The sequence below is a fragment of the Cherax quadricarinatus genome, unplaced genomic scaffold (assembly GCF_038502225.1).
Source record: "Cherax quadricarinatus isolate ZL_2023a unplaced genomic scaffold, ASM3850222v1 Contig29, whole genome shotgun sequence".
Taxonomy (NCBI): Eukaryota; Metazoa; Arthropoda; class Malacostraca; order Decapoda; family Parastacidae; genus Cherax; species Cherax quadricarinatus.
This window is the reverse complement of record NW_027195055.1, coordinates 339,455-358,409: the sequence shown is the minus strand read 5'-3', so window position 1 is coordinate 358,409 and position 18,955 is coordinate 339,455. Positions and strand designations below refer to the sequence as shown.

The following is an 18,955-nucleotide window of genomic DNA, read 5'->3' as shown; positions in this document are numbered from 1 at the left end:
GAAAACCTGTAAAAGTTATATATCCCACACCTGAGGAACAGCAGATAAACAGGTTGTATCTAAATGAAGAGCCTTTCACTAGTAAACAAACAGAACTGGGGAGAAAAGAGTGAACAAGGCAAATTTTCTGGCAATAAATTGTAAGGTAGATAAAGAAACTCATGAGGGTGTTTCCCCTCACTCCCCCGGTCTTCGAAGACCTAAACCTACTTAGTATAAAAAACATTCACTCATACCACTATGAATACTACATATACAGAACAATAAACTCTAATATCAATCTATCCTGACCTGAAATGCTTTCTTGATAGCTGCAACACAACTTACAGTCATAATACTATAGGTAAAAATTTCTATGCTCTATGGCATTCCCCCATGTCCAGCTTAATCTTTGTTACAACTCAATGTGCATAAAAGTAATCAAAATCAGGAAATCTCTACCAGAAATCTCCAGGATCTCTCTACTGGCATTCCACAGGGAAGCATTCCTGGCCCCCTACTTTTCCTTTAACACATCAATGAGTTTCCTTACGAATTGCAACAACTTAGACATATTCTCTTTGCTGACAACACAACTTTTGTCATCTCCAACCCAAATCCAGCATCACTCAACAACACTGTTAATGAAGAGCTCTTAAAAATATCAACCTGGATGACAAACAATAACCTTACACTTAGCACTGACAAGACCTTCTACATTATGTTTGGGAGCAGAACAGGTAATATTCAACTAAACAATATGATTAACAATGTTCTTATTGATAAAAATAATGAGGGAAAATTTCTGGGTCTGCACTTTGACAGCAACCTGAAATTCAACACCCATATCCAACACATAAAAAAAGTATCCAAAACAGTTGGTATCTTCTCTAAAGATACATTATTATGTACCACAATCTGCTCTACTCACATTATACTAGTTGCTGATCTACCCTTACCACACCTATGCTATTTGTCTCCATGACTCACGAAATCGTAATGACACGATTGCAAACAAACCATACCACCATACCACGGGTGGGGTTTGAACCCGTGGTCAGAGAGTCTCCCAGACCATCGTGTTAGCCAGTGGCTAACGCGACCGTCTGGAGTTTTGAGACTCTCTGATTGCGGGTTCAAACCCCACCCGTGGTAAGTTTTTTTTATGCTATTTGTGCCTGGGGATCAACAACAGCAAATCACGTTAAGCTAATAACAACTCATCAAAAAGTCACAGTATGAACGATCACACAGTCCACTGTTAGACAACCCCCCCCTACTTTTCAAAGACCTAAATCTACTCACTATACAAAACATGCACTCTTACTACTGTGCATCCTACATTTACAGAACATTGAATTCTAATATTAATCCCGACTGAAGCACTTTTTTGATAGGTGCAACATGACCCATAGACATAATACCAGGCACAAAAATCTCTGTAGCAAACCCCATGTCTGGCTAAATCTCTGTAAAAATTCAGTGTACATAAAAGGGCCCAAAATCTTGAACTTTCTGCCAGAAATCTCCAGAGCCACTGTCTCAGCCGGCACCTTCAGAATTACCATTAACCCATTGTCGAGACCCCAAAAACTGAAGTCTCTCTCTGTCGCAAAATATTCGAAAAAAAAAATATTTTTCTTATGAAATGATAGAGAATCTTTTCCTGATGGTAATGATGCCAAAAGTACAAAATTTGATGGAAAACTTACGGAATTACGCTCTCACAAAGTTAGCGATCTCAGCAATATACACACACTTTCTTTACCAAAGAAATTTACTAGGAACTTTCTTTGGGCCCATGGTTGCTTATTTCACTGCTGCACTCAATCAATTACCACAAAAAACAATGGATTATAGCGAAATGTTTGGATGAATGCACAGACGCTTCCTCACTCGCCTTCCTGTATGCCGGACATGCCGGCATACAGGCAGGTGTATCTTGACCGTAACAGAACACAAGAAGAAAGGCAGAAACTGAGAGAGATGGTACAAAGGCGAAAGAAGGAAAGAGAGAGGATGGAGGAGACAGACAGGAGATCCCAGACACAGGAAGAAGATCAAATACAGCCTCCCTCACAATTTCCTATAGAAGCCTCCCAACCAGGTCAACCCCAGTGCAACCAAACACTCTAAATCAAAACACCCATGCCATATCCAATGCCCCCACCCACTGCATTACAAACTCCACCCCCACAGCAACCACCCATAGTTCCTTATCAGGTCTCCCACTTCCCCAATCCCAATATACCTCCCAGACCAGTCTTAGAAAAGAAGTTGAAGGTGTGGTATACAAATGCAGATGGAATAACAAATAAGTATGAGGAGTGGCATGAAAGAATCAAGGAGGCATCCCCAGACATAACAGCATTCACAGAAACAAAACTCACCAGAATAATAACAGATACAATCTTTCCATCCGGATACCAAATCCTCAGGAAAGACAGAGGGAGGAGAGGGGGAGGAGGAGTTGCACTGCTCATTAAAAACCAGTGGGGTTTTGAGAAAATGGAAGGAATGGATGGCACAGGCGAAAGGAACTACTTAGTAGGAACAATCCAGTCTGAGGGACATAAGGTGATAATTGCAGTAATGTACAACCCACCACAGAACTGCAGGAGGCCAAGAGAAGAATACGATGAGAGCAACAGAGCAATGGTCGACACACTAGCTGAGGTGGCCAGGAGAGCACACATGGGGGAAGCAAAGTTACTAGTTATGGGTGATTTCAATCACAAGGAGATTGACTGGGAAAACCTGGAGCCCCATGGGGGTCCCAAAACATGGAGAGCCAAGATGATGGATGTGGTGCTGGAAAATCTCATGCATCAACATGTTAGAGACACTACCAGAGAGAGAGGAGAGGAAGAACCAGCAAGACTGGACCTTGTATTCACCTTGAGTAGTTCGGACATCGAGGATATCATGTATGAAAGGCCCCTGGGAGCTAGTGATCATGTGGTTCTGTGCTTTGACTACATAGTTGAGCTCCAAGTGGAGAGAGTAGCAGGAATAGGTTGGGAAAAACCAAACTACAAAAGGGGAAACTACTCAGGCATGAGGAACTTCCTGCAAGACATTCAGTGGGAGAGGGAACTGACAGGAAAACCAGTACAAGAAATGATGGACTATGTGGCAACAAAATGCAAGGAAGCAGAGGAGAGGTTTGTTCCCAAGGGAAACAGAAATAATGGGAATAACAGAACGAGTCCTTGGTTCACCCAAAGGTGTAGGGAGGCAAAAACTAGGTGTACTAGAGAATGGAAAAGGTACAGAAGACAGAGAACTCAGGAAAATAAAGAGATTAGCCGAAGAGCCAGAAACGAATATGCACAGATAAGAAGGGAGGCTCAGCGACAATATGAAAATGACATAGCATCGAAAGTCAAGTCTGACCCGAAGCTGTTGTATAGCCACATCAGGAGGAAAACAACAGTCAAGGACCAGGTAATCAGACTGAGGAAGGGTGATGGGGAGTTCACAAGAAACGACCGAGAGGTATATCAAGAGCTCAACACGAGATTTAAAGAAGTATTTACAGTGGAAACCAGTAGGACTCCAGGAAATCAGAACAGGGGGATACACCAGCAAGTGCTGGATGAGGCACATATAACCAAGGAGGAGGTGAAGAAGCTGCTATGCGAACTTAACACCTCAAAGGCGGTGGGACCAGACAACATCCCTCCGTGGGTCCTTAAAGAGGGAGCAGAGATACTGTGTGTGCCATTAACAAAGATCTTCAACACATCAATTGAAACTGGGCAACTCCCTGAGGTATGGAAGATGGCAAATATAGTCCCAATTTTTAAAAAGGGAGACAGACATGAGGCACTAAACTACAGACCTGTATCACTAACGTGTATAGTATGCAAGGTCATGGAGAAGATCATCAGGAGGAGAGTGGTAGAGCACCTGGAAAGAAACAATTGTATAAATGACAACCAGCATGGTTTCAGGGAAGGAAAATCCTGTGTCACAAACCTATTGGAGTTTTATGACAAGGTGACAGAAGTAAGACAAGAGAGAGAGGGGTGGCTCAACTGCATTTTTTTGGACTGCAAGAAGGCCTTCGACACAGTTCCTCACAAGAGGTTACTGCAAAAGCTAGAGGATCCGGCACACATAACAGGAAACACACTGCAATGGATCAGAGAATACCTGACAGGGAGGCAACAACGAGTCATGGTACGTGACGAGGTGTCAGAGTGGGTGCCTGTGAGAAGCGGGGTTCCACAGGGGTTAAGGTTTTTATCATATGGTGGTTAAATAGGAAGCTCATTTATAACATTTTCATTACAGAAATTCCTCGAAAAAAGGATAAACATTTTAGCTTCGATTATTTAATCAAGTCAACAAAATATTAATGATGATGGGATTTGAGAAAGTCCTAGGACCTGTGCTGTTCTTGGTATATGTGAATGACATAACGGAAGGGATAGACTCAGAAGTGTCCTTGTTTGCAGATGATGTGAAGTTAATGAGAAGAATCAAGTCGGATGAGGACCAGGCAGGACTACAAAGAGACCTGGATAGGCTACAAGCCTGGTCCAGCGACTGGCTCCTTGAGTTTAACCCAGCCAAATGCAAAGTCATGAAGATTGGGGAAGGGCAAAGAAGACTGCAGACACAATATAGTTTAGATGGCCAAAGACTGCAAACCTCACTCAAGGAAAAAGATCTGGGGGTGAGTATAACACCGAGCATATCTCCTGAGGCACACATCAATCAGATAACTGCTGCAGCATACGGGCGCCTGGCAAACCTACAGATAGCGTTCCGATACCTCAGTAAGGATTCGTTCAAGACTCTGTATACCATTTACGTCAGGCCCATACTGGAGTATGCAGCACCAGTTTGGAATCCACACCTAGTCAAGCACGTCAAGAAATTAGAGAAAGTGCAAAGGTTTGCAACAAGACTAGTCCCAGAGCTACGGGGATTGTCCTACGAAGAAAGGTTTAGGGAAATCGGCCTGACAACACTGGAGGACAGGAGGGTCAGGGGAGACATGATAACGACATATAAAATACTGCACGGAATAGACAAGGTGGACAAAGACGGGATGTTCCAGAGAAGGGACACAGACACAAGAGGTCACAATTGGAAGTTGAAGACTCAGATGAATCAAAGGGATGTTAGGAAGTATTTCTTCAGTCATAGAGTAGTCAAGCTGTGGAATAGCCTAGAAAGTGACGTAGTGGAGGCGGGAACCATACATAGTTTTAAGGCGAGGTATGATAAAGCTCATGGGGCAGGGAGAGAGAGGACCTAGTAGCAATCAGCGAAGAGGCGGGGCCAGGAGCTATGACTCGACCCCTGCAACCACAAATAGGTGAGTACAGGCAGACTGACTCATGAACGCGGCAGAGCAGAAGGTGGATGTGTCCAATACGGCTGATAACCGAAATAACAGCCAATAACCGGGACAGAATTTCAGCTAAAAAAGCTGGCGAAAACCGAATTGGCCGATAACCGGAACAGCCGATAACCTAGGGTCCACTGTGCTTCAAACTGATTCAGTGACCTTCAGTTAAGTGGGATCAATTATGCAGTTTCTGACTCAATGTCTTCAGTTGGTGACTGATTTCCATCAGTTCTCCCATTAGTTCTCCATACAAAAACAAAAGACTTGGCAGGCGGTGCAACATCCCCTTATGAAAAGCAGGGTTGCCACGAGTACACTGAGACAACACAACAAGTATCAGGGGCCCAAGATTGTTCAACTGCCTCCCAGTATACATAAGAGGAATTACCAATAGCCTCATATGAGTCTTCGCTTGCTACTTCCAGGCGACATAAGACCCAGCTGCTGCTACTACCACTATTACTTCTACTACCACTACTTCCACTACCAGCATTACCACTGCTACTACTTCCACTACCAGCATTACCACCTCTACTACTTCCACTACCAGCATTATCACTACCACTACTTCCACTACCAGCATTATCACTACCACTACTTCCGCTACCAGCATTACCACCGCTACTACTTCCACTACGAGCATTACCACCACTACTACTTCCACTACCAGCATTATCACTACCACTACTTCCGCTACCAGCATTACCACCGCTACTACTTCCACTACCAGCATTACCACCACTATTACTTCCACTACCAGCATTATCACTACCACTACTTCCACTACTAGCATTACTACTACCACTACCACTACTTCCACTACCAGCATTACCACTATCACTACTTTCACTACCAGCATTGCCACTACCACTACTACTTCCACTACCAGCATTACCACTACTACTACTTCCACTACCAGTATTACCACTACCACTGCTTCCACTACCAGTATTACCACTACCAGATATTGTGTGTTAGTTCCTATAGCAGCTAAGACTGCTGAGACAGTAGCTAAAGCATGTAAGGAATGTATAATCTGCAGACATACAAATACTAAGACCCTAGCAACAGACAATGGAGGTGAATTCTGTAATGAGATTCTTGAAAAGTTGTGAACTTTATACAAGATCTCTAAATCGACCATTGTTCCTCATCATCCTGCCAGTAATGGTTTAGTGGAAAGAACTAAAAAGAAAGTACTCGATGTGTTGAGAACCACTATTAATCCCAACAGTGCAACCTGGTATGAAGTTATACCTGATGTTCAATGTGCCATAAATTCTGTTTACAATGCTTCTATACATGACACTCCAAATTATGCATTGTATGGTGTAGATAAGTGCTTACCATATGAGTTCTTATACAGTGGACCCCCGGTTAACGATATTTTTTCACTCCAGAAGTATGTTCAGGTGCCAGTACTGACCGAATTTGTTCCCATAAGGAATATTGTGAAGTAGATTAGTCTATTTCAGACCCCCAAACATACATGTACAAACGTACTTACATAAATACACTTACATAATTGGTCGCATTCGGAGGTGATCGTTATGCGGGGGTCCACTGTATTCTGTTCAGAAACCAAATTACAATCCTGATGATTTCATAGCGACTCGTACCAGCTTAGCTCAAGGTGTCTTCAGAAGAATCTGAGAAACACTTCATAAATCAACAGCAGAATGTGCAAGTTACTAATACTTGAGCAAAGCCAATCAAAATTAAAGTAGGTTCGAGAGTTATGCTGACTAACTTTAGTAAAACATCTGCAATGCCTAAGCTCAATCAAAAGTTTGTTGGTCCATATCGTGTAATTGAACATGTCAGTGGCAATAAGTATAAATTTCGAGAAATTAGTACTGGTCAGTATAAAGAATTGCATTTAGATCATATGAAGTTAGTATGCGATGATGACGAGGATCCTAACATCCAGACAAATGCAACAGACTCTGACAAGCCTCCTGACTCAGTACCCGCTACCTTTAATAAGACAGATGAGCAACCTGAGTGTCGTTATTCCCTATGTACGTGACAAGTAATGAGGAATCCTCAAGTTTCATTTGTAAATACCAATTTAGTTCCTCCTCAACCATGGCATGTGTTAGCCGTTGCAACAGAATTTGATCCCCTAGAGATTTATTTATTTATTTATTTATTTATTTATTTATTATTAATTTGAACATGATACAGAAAAGTACAAGGAATACAATTTTTAAAGTGCAGCATGCCAAAACCCCTTGTATGCAGAGCATTATGGGCAGGCTTAAAATTAACCTAAGATTAACTAAGCAATGATATATTCAGTGGTACAAAAATTATTGTAAACAGATAACAATTTAGTACAAATGAGTATTACAAAGACATGTCATATGGTCATTTACTGTGTTGCTGTGTAATCAGTAGAATGGAGTATTCTGTTAGGTAATGAAGTTAAATAGTAACAAAGTTTGATTGGGTCACAGGATGACATTTATGAGATACAATAATGAGAAACATTTATGAGATACAATTTATGAGATACAATTATTCAGTATTTATTTAGTTGTGGGTAAGTAAGTGAGTTTTGAGAAGAGACTTGAATTTATAAACAGACAGTGTTTCTTTTATATTCACAGGTAATGAATTCCAGATTTTAGGGCCTTTTATGTGCATTGAGTTTTTGCATAGCGTGAGATGGACACGAGGAACATCAAAGAGTGACCTGTGCCTTGTGTTATGGTCATGTGTTCTGTTGAGGTTGGTTAGGAGACGTTTGAGGGGAGGGTTTATATCAGAGTTAAGTGTTCCATGTATGTAATTGGTGCAGTAATAAGTATGGATGTTTTCTATGGCGAGTAGGTTTAGAGTTTTGAATATTGGTGGAGTGTGCTGTCTGTAGTGGGAATTTGTTATCATTCTGACTGCAGCCTTTTGTTGGGTAATTAGTGGTCTGAGATGGTTTATTGTTGTTGAGCCCCATGCACAAATTCCATAGGTGGGATAGGGGTAAATAAGTGAGTGATATAGGGCCGGGAGGGCTGACTGTGGAACATAGCACCGTATCTTCAGTAGTATGCCTACAGTCTTGGAAATTTTTTTGTAAATTTGTTGTATATGTGTTTGAAATTTGAGTCTATTATCAAGGTGGATTCCTAAGAATTTTCCCTCTGTGAGTTTTGTGATAGGTGATCCGTTTATGACACTCTGCAAATGTAAATCTCACCCTAGCAGAGTTGGGGTTAAATGTAAATAATCTCTATAGATAGATAATCTAGTCTAGAGAGCATTTCAACTGTGTGTTTACTGTATCAACATTCTGAACTATAAATACTCCCATACCTTCCAACCCCAGGTAGATCCGTGTGTGACTTGAAAAAGCCCACTGTGTGGGTGAAACGTTGTCAATAAAGGATCACATTATACTGCATTTGTGTTTATACGTCCACAGTTAGTAGTACGTAGTTAGTAGTAGTAGTTGGTAGTAGCTAGTAGTCAGTAGTAGTAGTAGTAAGTAGTTAGTAGTAGTAGTTAGTAGTAGTTAGTAGTAGTAGTTAGTTGTAGTAGTTACTTGTTAGAAGTTTGTAGCAGTTAGTAGTAATAGTAGTAGTTAGTAGTAGTAGTAGTAGTAAGTAATATTTAGTAGTAGTAGTAGTAGTTAGTAGTAGTAGTTAGTAGCAGTAGTTAGTACTTGTTACTAGTTAGTAGTAGTAGTAATTAGAAGTAGTAATTGTTAGTAGTCAGTAGTAGTTAGTAGTAGTAGTATAGTAGTAGTAGTACTAGTTAGTAGTATTAGTAGTGAGTAGCAGTTAGTAGTAGTAGTTAGCAGTAGTAAGCAGCAGCAGCAGCTGCTGCGCAGCGCGCAGCGCGCAGCAGCTTGCTGCCGCTGCAGCAGCAGCAGCAGCAGCCAGCAGCAGCAGCGCAGCAGCAGCAGCGTTGCAGCCAGCAGCAGCAGCAGCAAGCTGTTGTTAGCAGCAGCAGCAGCAGCGGCAGCAGCAGCGCGCTGCGTCAGCAGCAGCAGCTTGCTGCGCCTGCCAGCCAGCAGCAGCAGCAGCAAGCAGCAGCAGCAGCAAGCAGCCAGCAGCAGCAGCAGCCAGCAGCAGCAAGTTGCTGCTGCCAGCAGCAACAGCAGCGCCAGCAGCAGCAGCAGCAGCAGCAGCAACAGCAGCAGCAGCAGCAGCAGCTGCCTGCAGCAGCAGCAGCAGCGTGTCAGCAGCAGCAGCTGCGCTGTCAGCTGCGCAAGCAGCAGCGCAGCCAGCAGCAGCAGCAGCAGCAGCAGCAGCAGCCAGCGTTGCTTCAGCAAGCTTGTCAGCAGCAGCAGCAGCAGCAGCGCAAAAACTTTTCTGTCACATATTTGTATACTTGATATTAATGTTACTGAATTCACAAACACAATGAGTAACTGTATGTTACTACCAACAGTAACAAAACCTACAAGAGTTACAGAGACTAGTGTTTCCCTACTTGACCACATCTGGACCAACACCATATCCCCTTTAAAATCAGGCATAATTACAGATAATACCACAGACCACTACCCTACTTTCCTCATAACAACTCTTGGTAAACTACCCCAAGACACTACTAAAGTCACCTTCAGACTTCACAATGAGGCAGCCATTAATAACTTCACAACAGCAGTAGCAAACATTGACTGGCACACTGAGCTAGAAATCTATACAGATATTGACGAATGTATTAATAATTTTCTAAAAAAGACCCAATACCTCTATAACAAGCACTGCCCTAAAAAAACTAAACAGATGACAGCTAAGAGACTGAACAGTCCCTGGCTAACACCCAGCATTCTCAAATCCATAAATACAAAACACCAATATGAAAAACAGTACAGAATGGGTCACATAACCAGAGACCAAACAAAACGTTACTCGTCAATCCTAACCAGCCTGATAAGAAGGGCAAAAAAATTGTATTATGAGAACAGATTATCCAACTTATGAGGTGATATAAAAAAGACCTGGAAAACCCTATCAGAAATTCTGGGAACAAAAAAGATATCACGAAATAGCGAAATAAAATTAGCAAAATCAGATGAACCCCAACTCCCACCAACAGAAACAGCAAACAGACTCAATGATTTCTTCTCCACTATAGGACAAAACCTTGCCAATAAAATCCCAAGCTCAGATACCCCACCAAATGACTACCTCACCGGCAACTACCCGAACACACTATTCCTAGCTCCGATTAACCCATACGAAGTCTCCCTTATTATCAATGCACTAAAAAACAAGGCAGGAGATTTAAATACCTTACCACCCTTTATATACAAAAAACTGTCACAAGTGCTATCACCAATCATTGCAACACTCTTTAACAAATCCATAGAATCCTCCACCTTCCCTACAGTACTCAAAATAGCAAGGGTCACCCCGATCCACAAAGGAGGAGACCAAACAGAGTTGAATAACTATAGGCCAATATCCAACTTACACCCTCTCTCAAAAATCTTCGAAAAATTAATTCATAAACGAATCTACTCCTACCTTATCTCCCAAAACATACTCAACCCCTGCCAATTTGGATTCAGGCCTAATAAAAATACTAATGATGCTATTATACACATGCTAGAACATATATACACTGCAATAGAGAAAAAAGAAGTCCCACTGGGGATCTTCATTGACTTACGTAAAGCTTTTGATACAGTTGACCATGACTTGCTCCACGTAAAATTGTCACACTATGGTATAAGAGGGCACTCCCTCAACTACCTCAAGTCATACCTCAGCAACAGAAGCCAATATGTGTACGCAAATGGGGCAAACTCTTCTGCGCAACCAATTACAGTTGGTGTCCCACAGGGAAGTGTCCTTGGCCCTCTTCTCTTTCTCCTATACATAAATGACCTTCCAAATGCTTCGCAATTACTCAAACCCACACTATTTGCAGATGACACTACATACGTCTTCTCTCACCCGAGCCCAGTCACGCTAGCCAATACTGTAAATACCGAATTACAGAAAATATCTACCTGGATGAGGACTAAAAAAACTTACACTAAACATTGACAAAACCTACTTCATTTAGTTTGGTAACAGAGCTACAGATGTCCCTCTTAACATAATGATAAACGGATTACCTATCACAAAGCTAACAGAGGGAAAATTCTTAGGAATCCACCTTGATAATAGACTCAAATTTCATACACATATACAACAAATTTCTAAGAAAATTTCCAAGACTGTAGGCATACTATCGAAGATACGGTACTATGTTCCACAGTCAGCCCTCCTGGCCCTATATCACTCTCTTATTTACCCCTATCTCACCTATGGAATTTGTGCATGGGGCTCAACAACAATTAACCATCTCAGACCACTAATTACCCAACAAAAGGCTGCAGTTAGAATGATAACAAATTCTCACTACAGGCAGCACACTCCACCAATATTCAAAACACTCAACCTACTCACCATACAAAACATCCATACTTATTACTGTACCTATTACATACATAGAACACTTAACTCTGATATTAACCCTCCCCTCAAACATCTCCTTGCCAACCTCAACAGAACACATGACCATAACACAAGACACAGATCACTCTTTGATGTTCCTCGTGTCCATCTCACGCTATGCAAAAACTCAATGCACATAAAAGGCCCTAAAATCTGGAATTCATTACCTGTAAATATAAAAGAAACACTACCTGTTTATAAATTCAAGTCTCTTCTCAAAGATCACTTACTCACCCAAAACCAAATAAATACTGAATAACTGAACCTTATAAATTGTATATCTTAAATGTTTCTCACAATTATATCACATAAATGTTAAACCTAAAACCGAATCTAACTTTATTATTTTTTAAATACACTACCTAACAGAATCCTCCATATGACTGAATGTACAACAATGCAAGCAACCATATGACCTGTCTTTGTAATACTCACTTGTGCTTTATTGTTATCTGTTTACAATAATGTTTTATCACTGATTTCATCATTGCTTAGTTAATCTTAAGTTAATTTTAAGCCAGCCCGTAATGCTATGCATAGTATAAGTGGCTTTGGCATGCTGCTCTTAACTGTATTTTTTTGTACCTCTGTATGTATGCTAAAATTGTTAATAAATAAATAAATAAATAAAAATAAAAATATTTATATTAGACTGATAAAGACAGTGTGTGACTGAAAGTTTCCTCAGGTGTTGCACATGTGACTGAAAGTTTCCTCAGGTGTTGCACATGTGACTGAAAGTTTCCTCAGGTGTTGCACATGTGGCTAAAAGTTTCCTCAGGTGTTGCACATGTGGCTAAAAGTTTCCTCAGGTGTTGCACATGTGGCTAAAAGTTTCCTCAGGTGTTGCACATGTGGCTAAAAGTTTCCTCAGGTGCTGCACATGTGGCTAAAAGTTTCCTCAGGTGTTGCACATGTGGCTAAAAGTTTCCTCAGGTGTTGCACATGTGGCTAAAAGTTTCCTCAGGTGCTGCACATGTGGCTAAAAGTTTCCTCAGGTGTTGCACATGTGGCTAAAAGTTTCCTCAGGTGTTGCACATGTGGCTAAAAGTTTCCTCATGTGCTGCACATGTGGCTAAAAGTTTCCTCAGGTGTTGCACATGTGGCTAAAAGTTTCCTCAGGTGTTGCACATGTGGCTAAAAGTTTCCTCAGGTGCTGCACATGTGACTGAAAGTTTCCTCAGGTGTTGCACATGTGGCTGAAAGTTTCCTCAGGTGTTGCATATGTGGCTGAAAGTTTCCTCAGGTGTTGCACATGTGACTGAAAGTTTCCTCAGGTGTTGCATTGTTGCACATGTGGCTGAAAGTTTCCTCAGGTGTTGCACATGTGGCTGAAAGTTTCCTCAGGTGTTGCACATGTGGCTGAAAGTTTCCTCAGGTGTTGCACATGTGGCTGAAAGTTTCCTCAGGTGTTGCACATGTGGCTGAAAGTTTCCTCAGGTGTTGCACATGTGGCTGAAAGTTTCCTCAGGTGTTGCACATGTGGCTGAAAGTTTCCTCAGGTGTTGCACATGTGTTTATCATTATATTACATATAAAGCACATTATTGTAGTGCAGGGAATATATTAAGTGAGGGACTGAGTGTTGTTATACCTTAAACTATCCCTTATTAAGGTATATCTGACCTTCCTACTCCTCCTCCTGCTCATGTATAATGTTAAAATACTCCTAAAACAGCCAGATAATGTTAAAATACTCCTAAAACAGCCAGATAATGTTAAAATACTCCTAAAACAGCCAGATAATGTTAAAATACTCCTAAAACAGCCAGATAATGTTAAAATACTCACTAAAACAGCCAGATAATGTTAAAATACTCCTAAAACAGCCAGATAATGTTAAAATACTCACTAAAACAGCCAGATAATGTTAAAATACTCCTAAAACAGCCAGATAATGTTAAAATACTCACTAAAACAGCCAGATAATGTTAAAATACTCCTAAAACAGCCAGATAATGTTAAAATACTCACTAAAACAGCCAGATAATGCTATAATACTCACTAAAACTGCCAGATAATGCTATAATACTCACTAAACCAGCCAGATAATGTTATAATACTCACTAACACAGCCAGATAATGCTATAATACTCACTAAAACAGCCAGATAATGCTATAATACTCACTAAACCAGCCAGATAATGTTAAAACACTAAACCAGCCAGATAATGTTAAAACACTAAAACAGCCAGATAATACTATAATACTCACTAACACAGCCAGATAATGTTAAAACACTAAAACAGCCAGATAATGTTAAAACACGAAAACAGCCAGATAATGCTATAATACTCACTAACACAGCCAGATAATGTTAAAACACTAACACAGCCAGATAATGTTAAAACACTAAAACAGCCAGATAATGTTTGTGTTGTGGCTGCGGCGGCTCCTTCACATCCACCAGAAACAACCACACCCACCACAACATTATTTATATCTATTATTTTATCTTACTAATCAGTCATAATGTGACTAATTATGTCTATAAATTTATGTACATAGGGAATTATAATGGTGTAATATATTTTCGCTGTATGCTTAATTAATTAAGAGAATGTCTATACTTTCAGGATGTGCGGTTTGCTGGATGTTAATGAAGAGATGCTTAGACTTTGTACATCACGTCAAAATAAATCTAAAAATCAAAATATTCTTTTTATTTCCTACAAACATACACAAATATAACAAAGGTTGGGTTTGCAGTTCAGTTGGTTATAACTCTGATACAATATACTCCAGCAGAAGCCCCATAAATAACTGCTGCTTACTGGGTTAAATACCACAACTTAGCCTTATTCCTGCCAATAATATCTTTATTTCTACAAGTACGTGAATTATGTGATCAGGCATATGGTCACTCTCTTGAACACTATGTGCTTAATTGTCCACTTATTGAGGAATACAGAGACAGACAGTATAATAACCTATGTGACATGTCAAGATATCTTATTAATGAAAATAAGATACCAGATATACTAAGCAAATTTCCTAAATTTGCATGTAACAGATAAGTGAACTATAGATATGTAGATATAAATCCATATGTATTCATGTTAACCCTTTGAGGCCTAGTTCCTAGGTGTTTTGTGTATCCACAATATAAGCTGGGAAGATATACTAAGCAACACAGACCCAAACTTATGCCTAGAACAGATTAACTCGGTGGCACTCGATGTATGCACAAGGCTTATTCCTCTAAGAAAAAGGAGGAGTAGATGTAAAATAGAAAGAGACAGGCGCTCCCTTTACAGGCGACGGAAAAGAATAACAGAGCGGCTAAAAGAGGTCAATATATCTGAAATGCGTAGGGAGACACTGGTCAGAGAAATAGCAAGCATCGAACTTAAGCTAAAAGAATCCTTTAGGAGTCAGGAATCGCGGGAAGAACTAAAAGCTATAAATGAAATCGAAAGAAACCCAAAGTATTTCTTCTCCTATGCCAAATCAAAATCGAGAACAACGTCCAGTATTGGGCCCCTACTTAAACAAGATGGGTCCTACACAGATGACAGCAAGGAAATGAGTGAGCTACTCAAGTCCCAATATGACTCAGTTTTTAGCAAGCCGCTAACCAGACTGAGAGTCGAAGATCAAAATGAATTTTTTATGAGAGAGCCACAAAATTTGATTAACACAAGCCTATCCGATGTTATCCTGACGCCAAATGACTTCGAACAGGCGATAAATGACATGCCCATGCACTCTGCCCCAGGGCCAGACTCATGGAACTCTGTGTTCATCATGAACTGCAAGAAGCCCCTATCACGAGCCTTTTCCATCCTATGGAGAGGGAGCATGGACACGGGGGTCGTCCCACAGTTACTAAAAACAACAGACATAGCCCCACTCCACAAAGGGGGCAGTAAAGCAACAGCAAAGAACTACAGACCAATAGCACTAACATCCCATATCATAAAAATCTTTGAAAGGGTCCTAAGAAGCAAGATCACTACCCATCTAGAAACCCATCAGTTACACAACCCAGGGCAACATGGGTTTAGAACAGGTCGCTCCTGTCTGTCTCAACTACTGGATCACTACGACAAGGTCCTAAATGCACTAGAAGACAAAAAGAATGCAGATGTAATATATACAGACTTTGCAAAAGCCTTCGACAAGTGTGACCATGGCGTAATAGCGCACAAAATGCGCGCTAAAGGAATAACAGGAAAAGTCGGTCGATGGATCTATAATTTCCTCACTAACAGAACACAGAGAGTAGTCGTCAACAGAGTAAAGTCCGAGGCAGCTACGGTGAAAAGCTCTGTTCCACAAGGCACAGTACTAGCTCCCATCTTGTTCCTCATCCTCATATCCGACATAGACAAGGATGTCAGCCACAGCACCGTGTCTTCCTTTGCAGATGACACCCGAATCTGCATGACAGTGTCTTCCATTGCAGACACTGCAAAGCTCCAGGCGGACATCAACCAAATCTTTCAGTGGGCTGCAGAAAACAATATGAAGTTCAACGATGAGAAATTTCAATTACTCAGATATGGTAAACATGAGGAAATTAAATCTTCATCAGAGTACAAAACAAATTCTGGCCACAAAATAGAGCCAAACACCAACGTCAAAGACCTGGGAGTGATTATGTCGGAGGATCTCACCTTCAAGGACCATAACATTGTATCAATCGCATCAGCTAGAAAAATGACAGGATGGATAATGAGAACCTTCAAAACTAGGGAGGCCAAGCCCATGATGACACTCTTCAGGTCACTTGTTCTATCTAGGCTGGAATATTGCTGCACTCTAACAGCACCTTTCAAGGCAGGTGAAATTGCCGACCTAGAAAATGTACAGAGAACTTTCACGGCGCGCATAACGGAGATAAAACACCTCAATTACTGAGAGCGCTTGAGGTTTCTAAACCTGTATTACCTGGAACGCAGGAGGGAGAGATACATGATTATATACACCTGGAAAATCCTAGAGGGACTAGTACCGAACTTGCACACGGAAATCACTCACTACGAAAGCAAAAGACTTGGCAGACGATGCAACATCCCCCCAATGAAAAGCAGGGGTGTCACTAGCACGTTAAGAGACCATACAATAAGTGTCAGGGGCCCGAGACTGTTCAACTGCCTCCCAGCACACATAAGGGGGATTACCAACAGACCCCTGGCAGTCTTCAAGCTGGCACTGGACAAGCACCTAAAGTCAGTTCCTGATCAGCCGGGCTGTGGCTCGTACGTTGGTTTGCGTGCAGCCAGCAGCAACAGCCTGGTTGATCAGGCGCTGATCCACCAAGAGGCCTGGTCACAGACCGGGCCGCGGGGGCGTTGACCCCCGAAACTCTCTCCAGGTAAACTCCAGGTAAACATGCTCTCGCGCTACCGTCCACAGGATGGATATGGGGTGCACAATAAACTAGCCACTTCGGTGGCAAAATCTAAAATCTAAATCGTGAACAAAGTATACAAGTACATGTACAAGGTATACAAGTACATGTACAAGGTATACAAGTACATGTACTTGTACAAGTACATGTACATGTACAAGGTATACAAGAACATGTACAAGGTATACAAGTACATGTACAAGGTATACAAGTACATGTACAAGGTATACAAGTACATGTACAAGGTATACAAGTACATGTACAAGGTATACAAGTACATGTACAAGGTATACAAGTACATGTACAAGGTATACAAGTACATGTACAAGGTGTACAAGTACATGTACAAGGTATACAAGTACATGTACAAGTACATGTACAAGGTATACAAGTACATGTACAAGGTATACAAGTACATGTACAAGGTATACAAGTACAAGTACATGTACAAGGTATACAAGTACATGTACAAGGTATACAAGTACATGTACAAGATAAGTTTTCGTTCGGATTTTTAATCCCCGGAGGGTTAGCCACCCAGGATAACCCAAGAAAGTCAGTGCGTCATCGAGGACTGTCTAACTTATTTCCATTGGGGTCCTTAATCTTGTCCCCCAGGATGCGACCCACACCAGTCGACTAACACCCATACCTATTTGCTGCTAGATGAACAGGACAACAGGTGTAAGGAAACGTGTCGAAATGTTTCCACCCTCCGGGAATCGAACCCGGGCCCTCCGTGTGTGAAGCGGGAGCTTTAGCCACCAGGCCACAAGGTATACATATACATGTACAAGGTATACATGTACATGTACAAGGTATACATGTACATGCACAAGGTATACATGTACATGTACAAGGTATACATGTACATGTACAAGGTATACATGTACATGTACAAGGTATACAAGTACATGTACAAGGTATACAAGTACATGTACAATGTATACAAGTACATGTACAAGGTATACAAGTACATGTACAAGGTATACAAGTACATGTACAAGGTATGCAAGTACACGTAAAAGGTATACAAGTACATGTACAAGGTATACATGTACATGTACAAGGTATACATGTACATGTACAAGGTATACATGTACAAGGTATACATGTACAAGGTGTACATGTACAAGGTATACATGTACATGTACAAGGTATACATGTGCATGTACAAGGTATACATGTACATGTACAAGGTGTACATGTACATGTACAAGGTATACATGTACATTTACAAGGTATACATGTACATGTACAAGGTATACATATACAAGGTATACATGTACAAGGTATACAAGTACATGTACAGGGTATACATGTACAAGGTATACAAGTACATGTACAGGGTATACATGTACAAGGTATACATGTACAAGGTATACACGTACATGTACAAGGTACACAAGCACATGTACAAGGTATACAAGCACATGTACAAGGTGTACAAGTACATGTACAAGGTATACAAATAAATGCACAAGGTATACAAGTACATGTACAAGGTATACAAGTACACTTTTTCACTACGAAAGCAAAAGACTTGGCAGACGATGCACCATCCCCCCAATGAAAAGCAGGGGTGTCACTAACACGTTAAGAGACCATACAGTAAGTGTCAGGGGCCCGAGACAGTTCAACTGCCTCCCAGCACACATAAGGGGGATTACCAACAGACCCCTGGCAGTCTTCAAGCTGGCACTGGACAAGCACCTAAAGTCAGTTCCTGATCAGCCGGGCTGTGGCTCGTACGTTGGTTTGCGTGCAGCCAGCAGCAACAGCCTGGTTGATCAGGCT

At 41.2% G+C, this 18,955-nt stretch overlaps 1 protein-coding gene across 14 annotated transcripts in view; it reads right to left on the bottom strand.

The window, feature by feature from the left end:
- Positions 1–14,205, bottom strand: part of LOC128698833 (abl interactor 2) — a 201,492-nt gene extending 187,287 nt beyond the window's left edge. For 9 of the 14 annotated variants that reach the window (XR_011391029.1, XM_070079849.1, XM_070079850.1 and 6 more), the window contains exons 1-2: positions 14,102–14,205; positions 6,866–6,993 (exon numbers count right to left, since the gene is read on the bottom strand). Coding sequence is in view for 9 of the 14 variants with exons in the window: in XM_070079849.1 (XP_069935950.1) it covers positions 6,866–6,879 (14 nt within the window). In the remaining 5 variants the exon portion in view is untranslated. The other 5 variants (XM_070079846.1, XM_070079853.1, XM_070079844.1 and 2 more) reach the window with 4 other exon arrangements.
- Between the last annotated feature and the right edge of the window lie 4,750 nt (positions 14,206–18,955).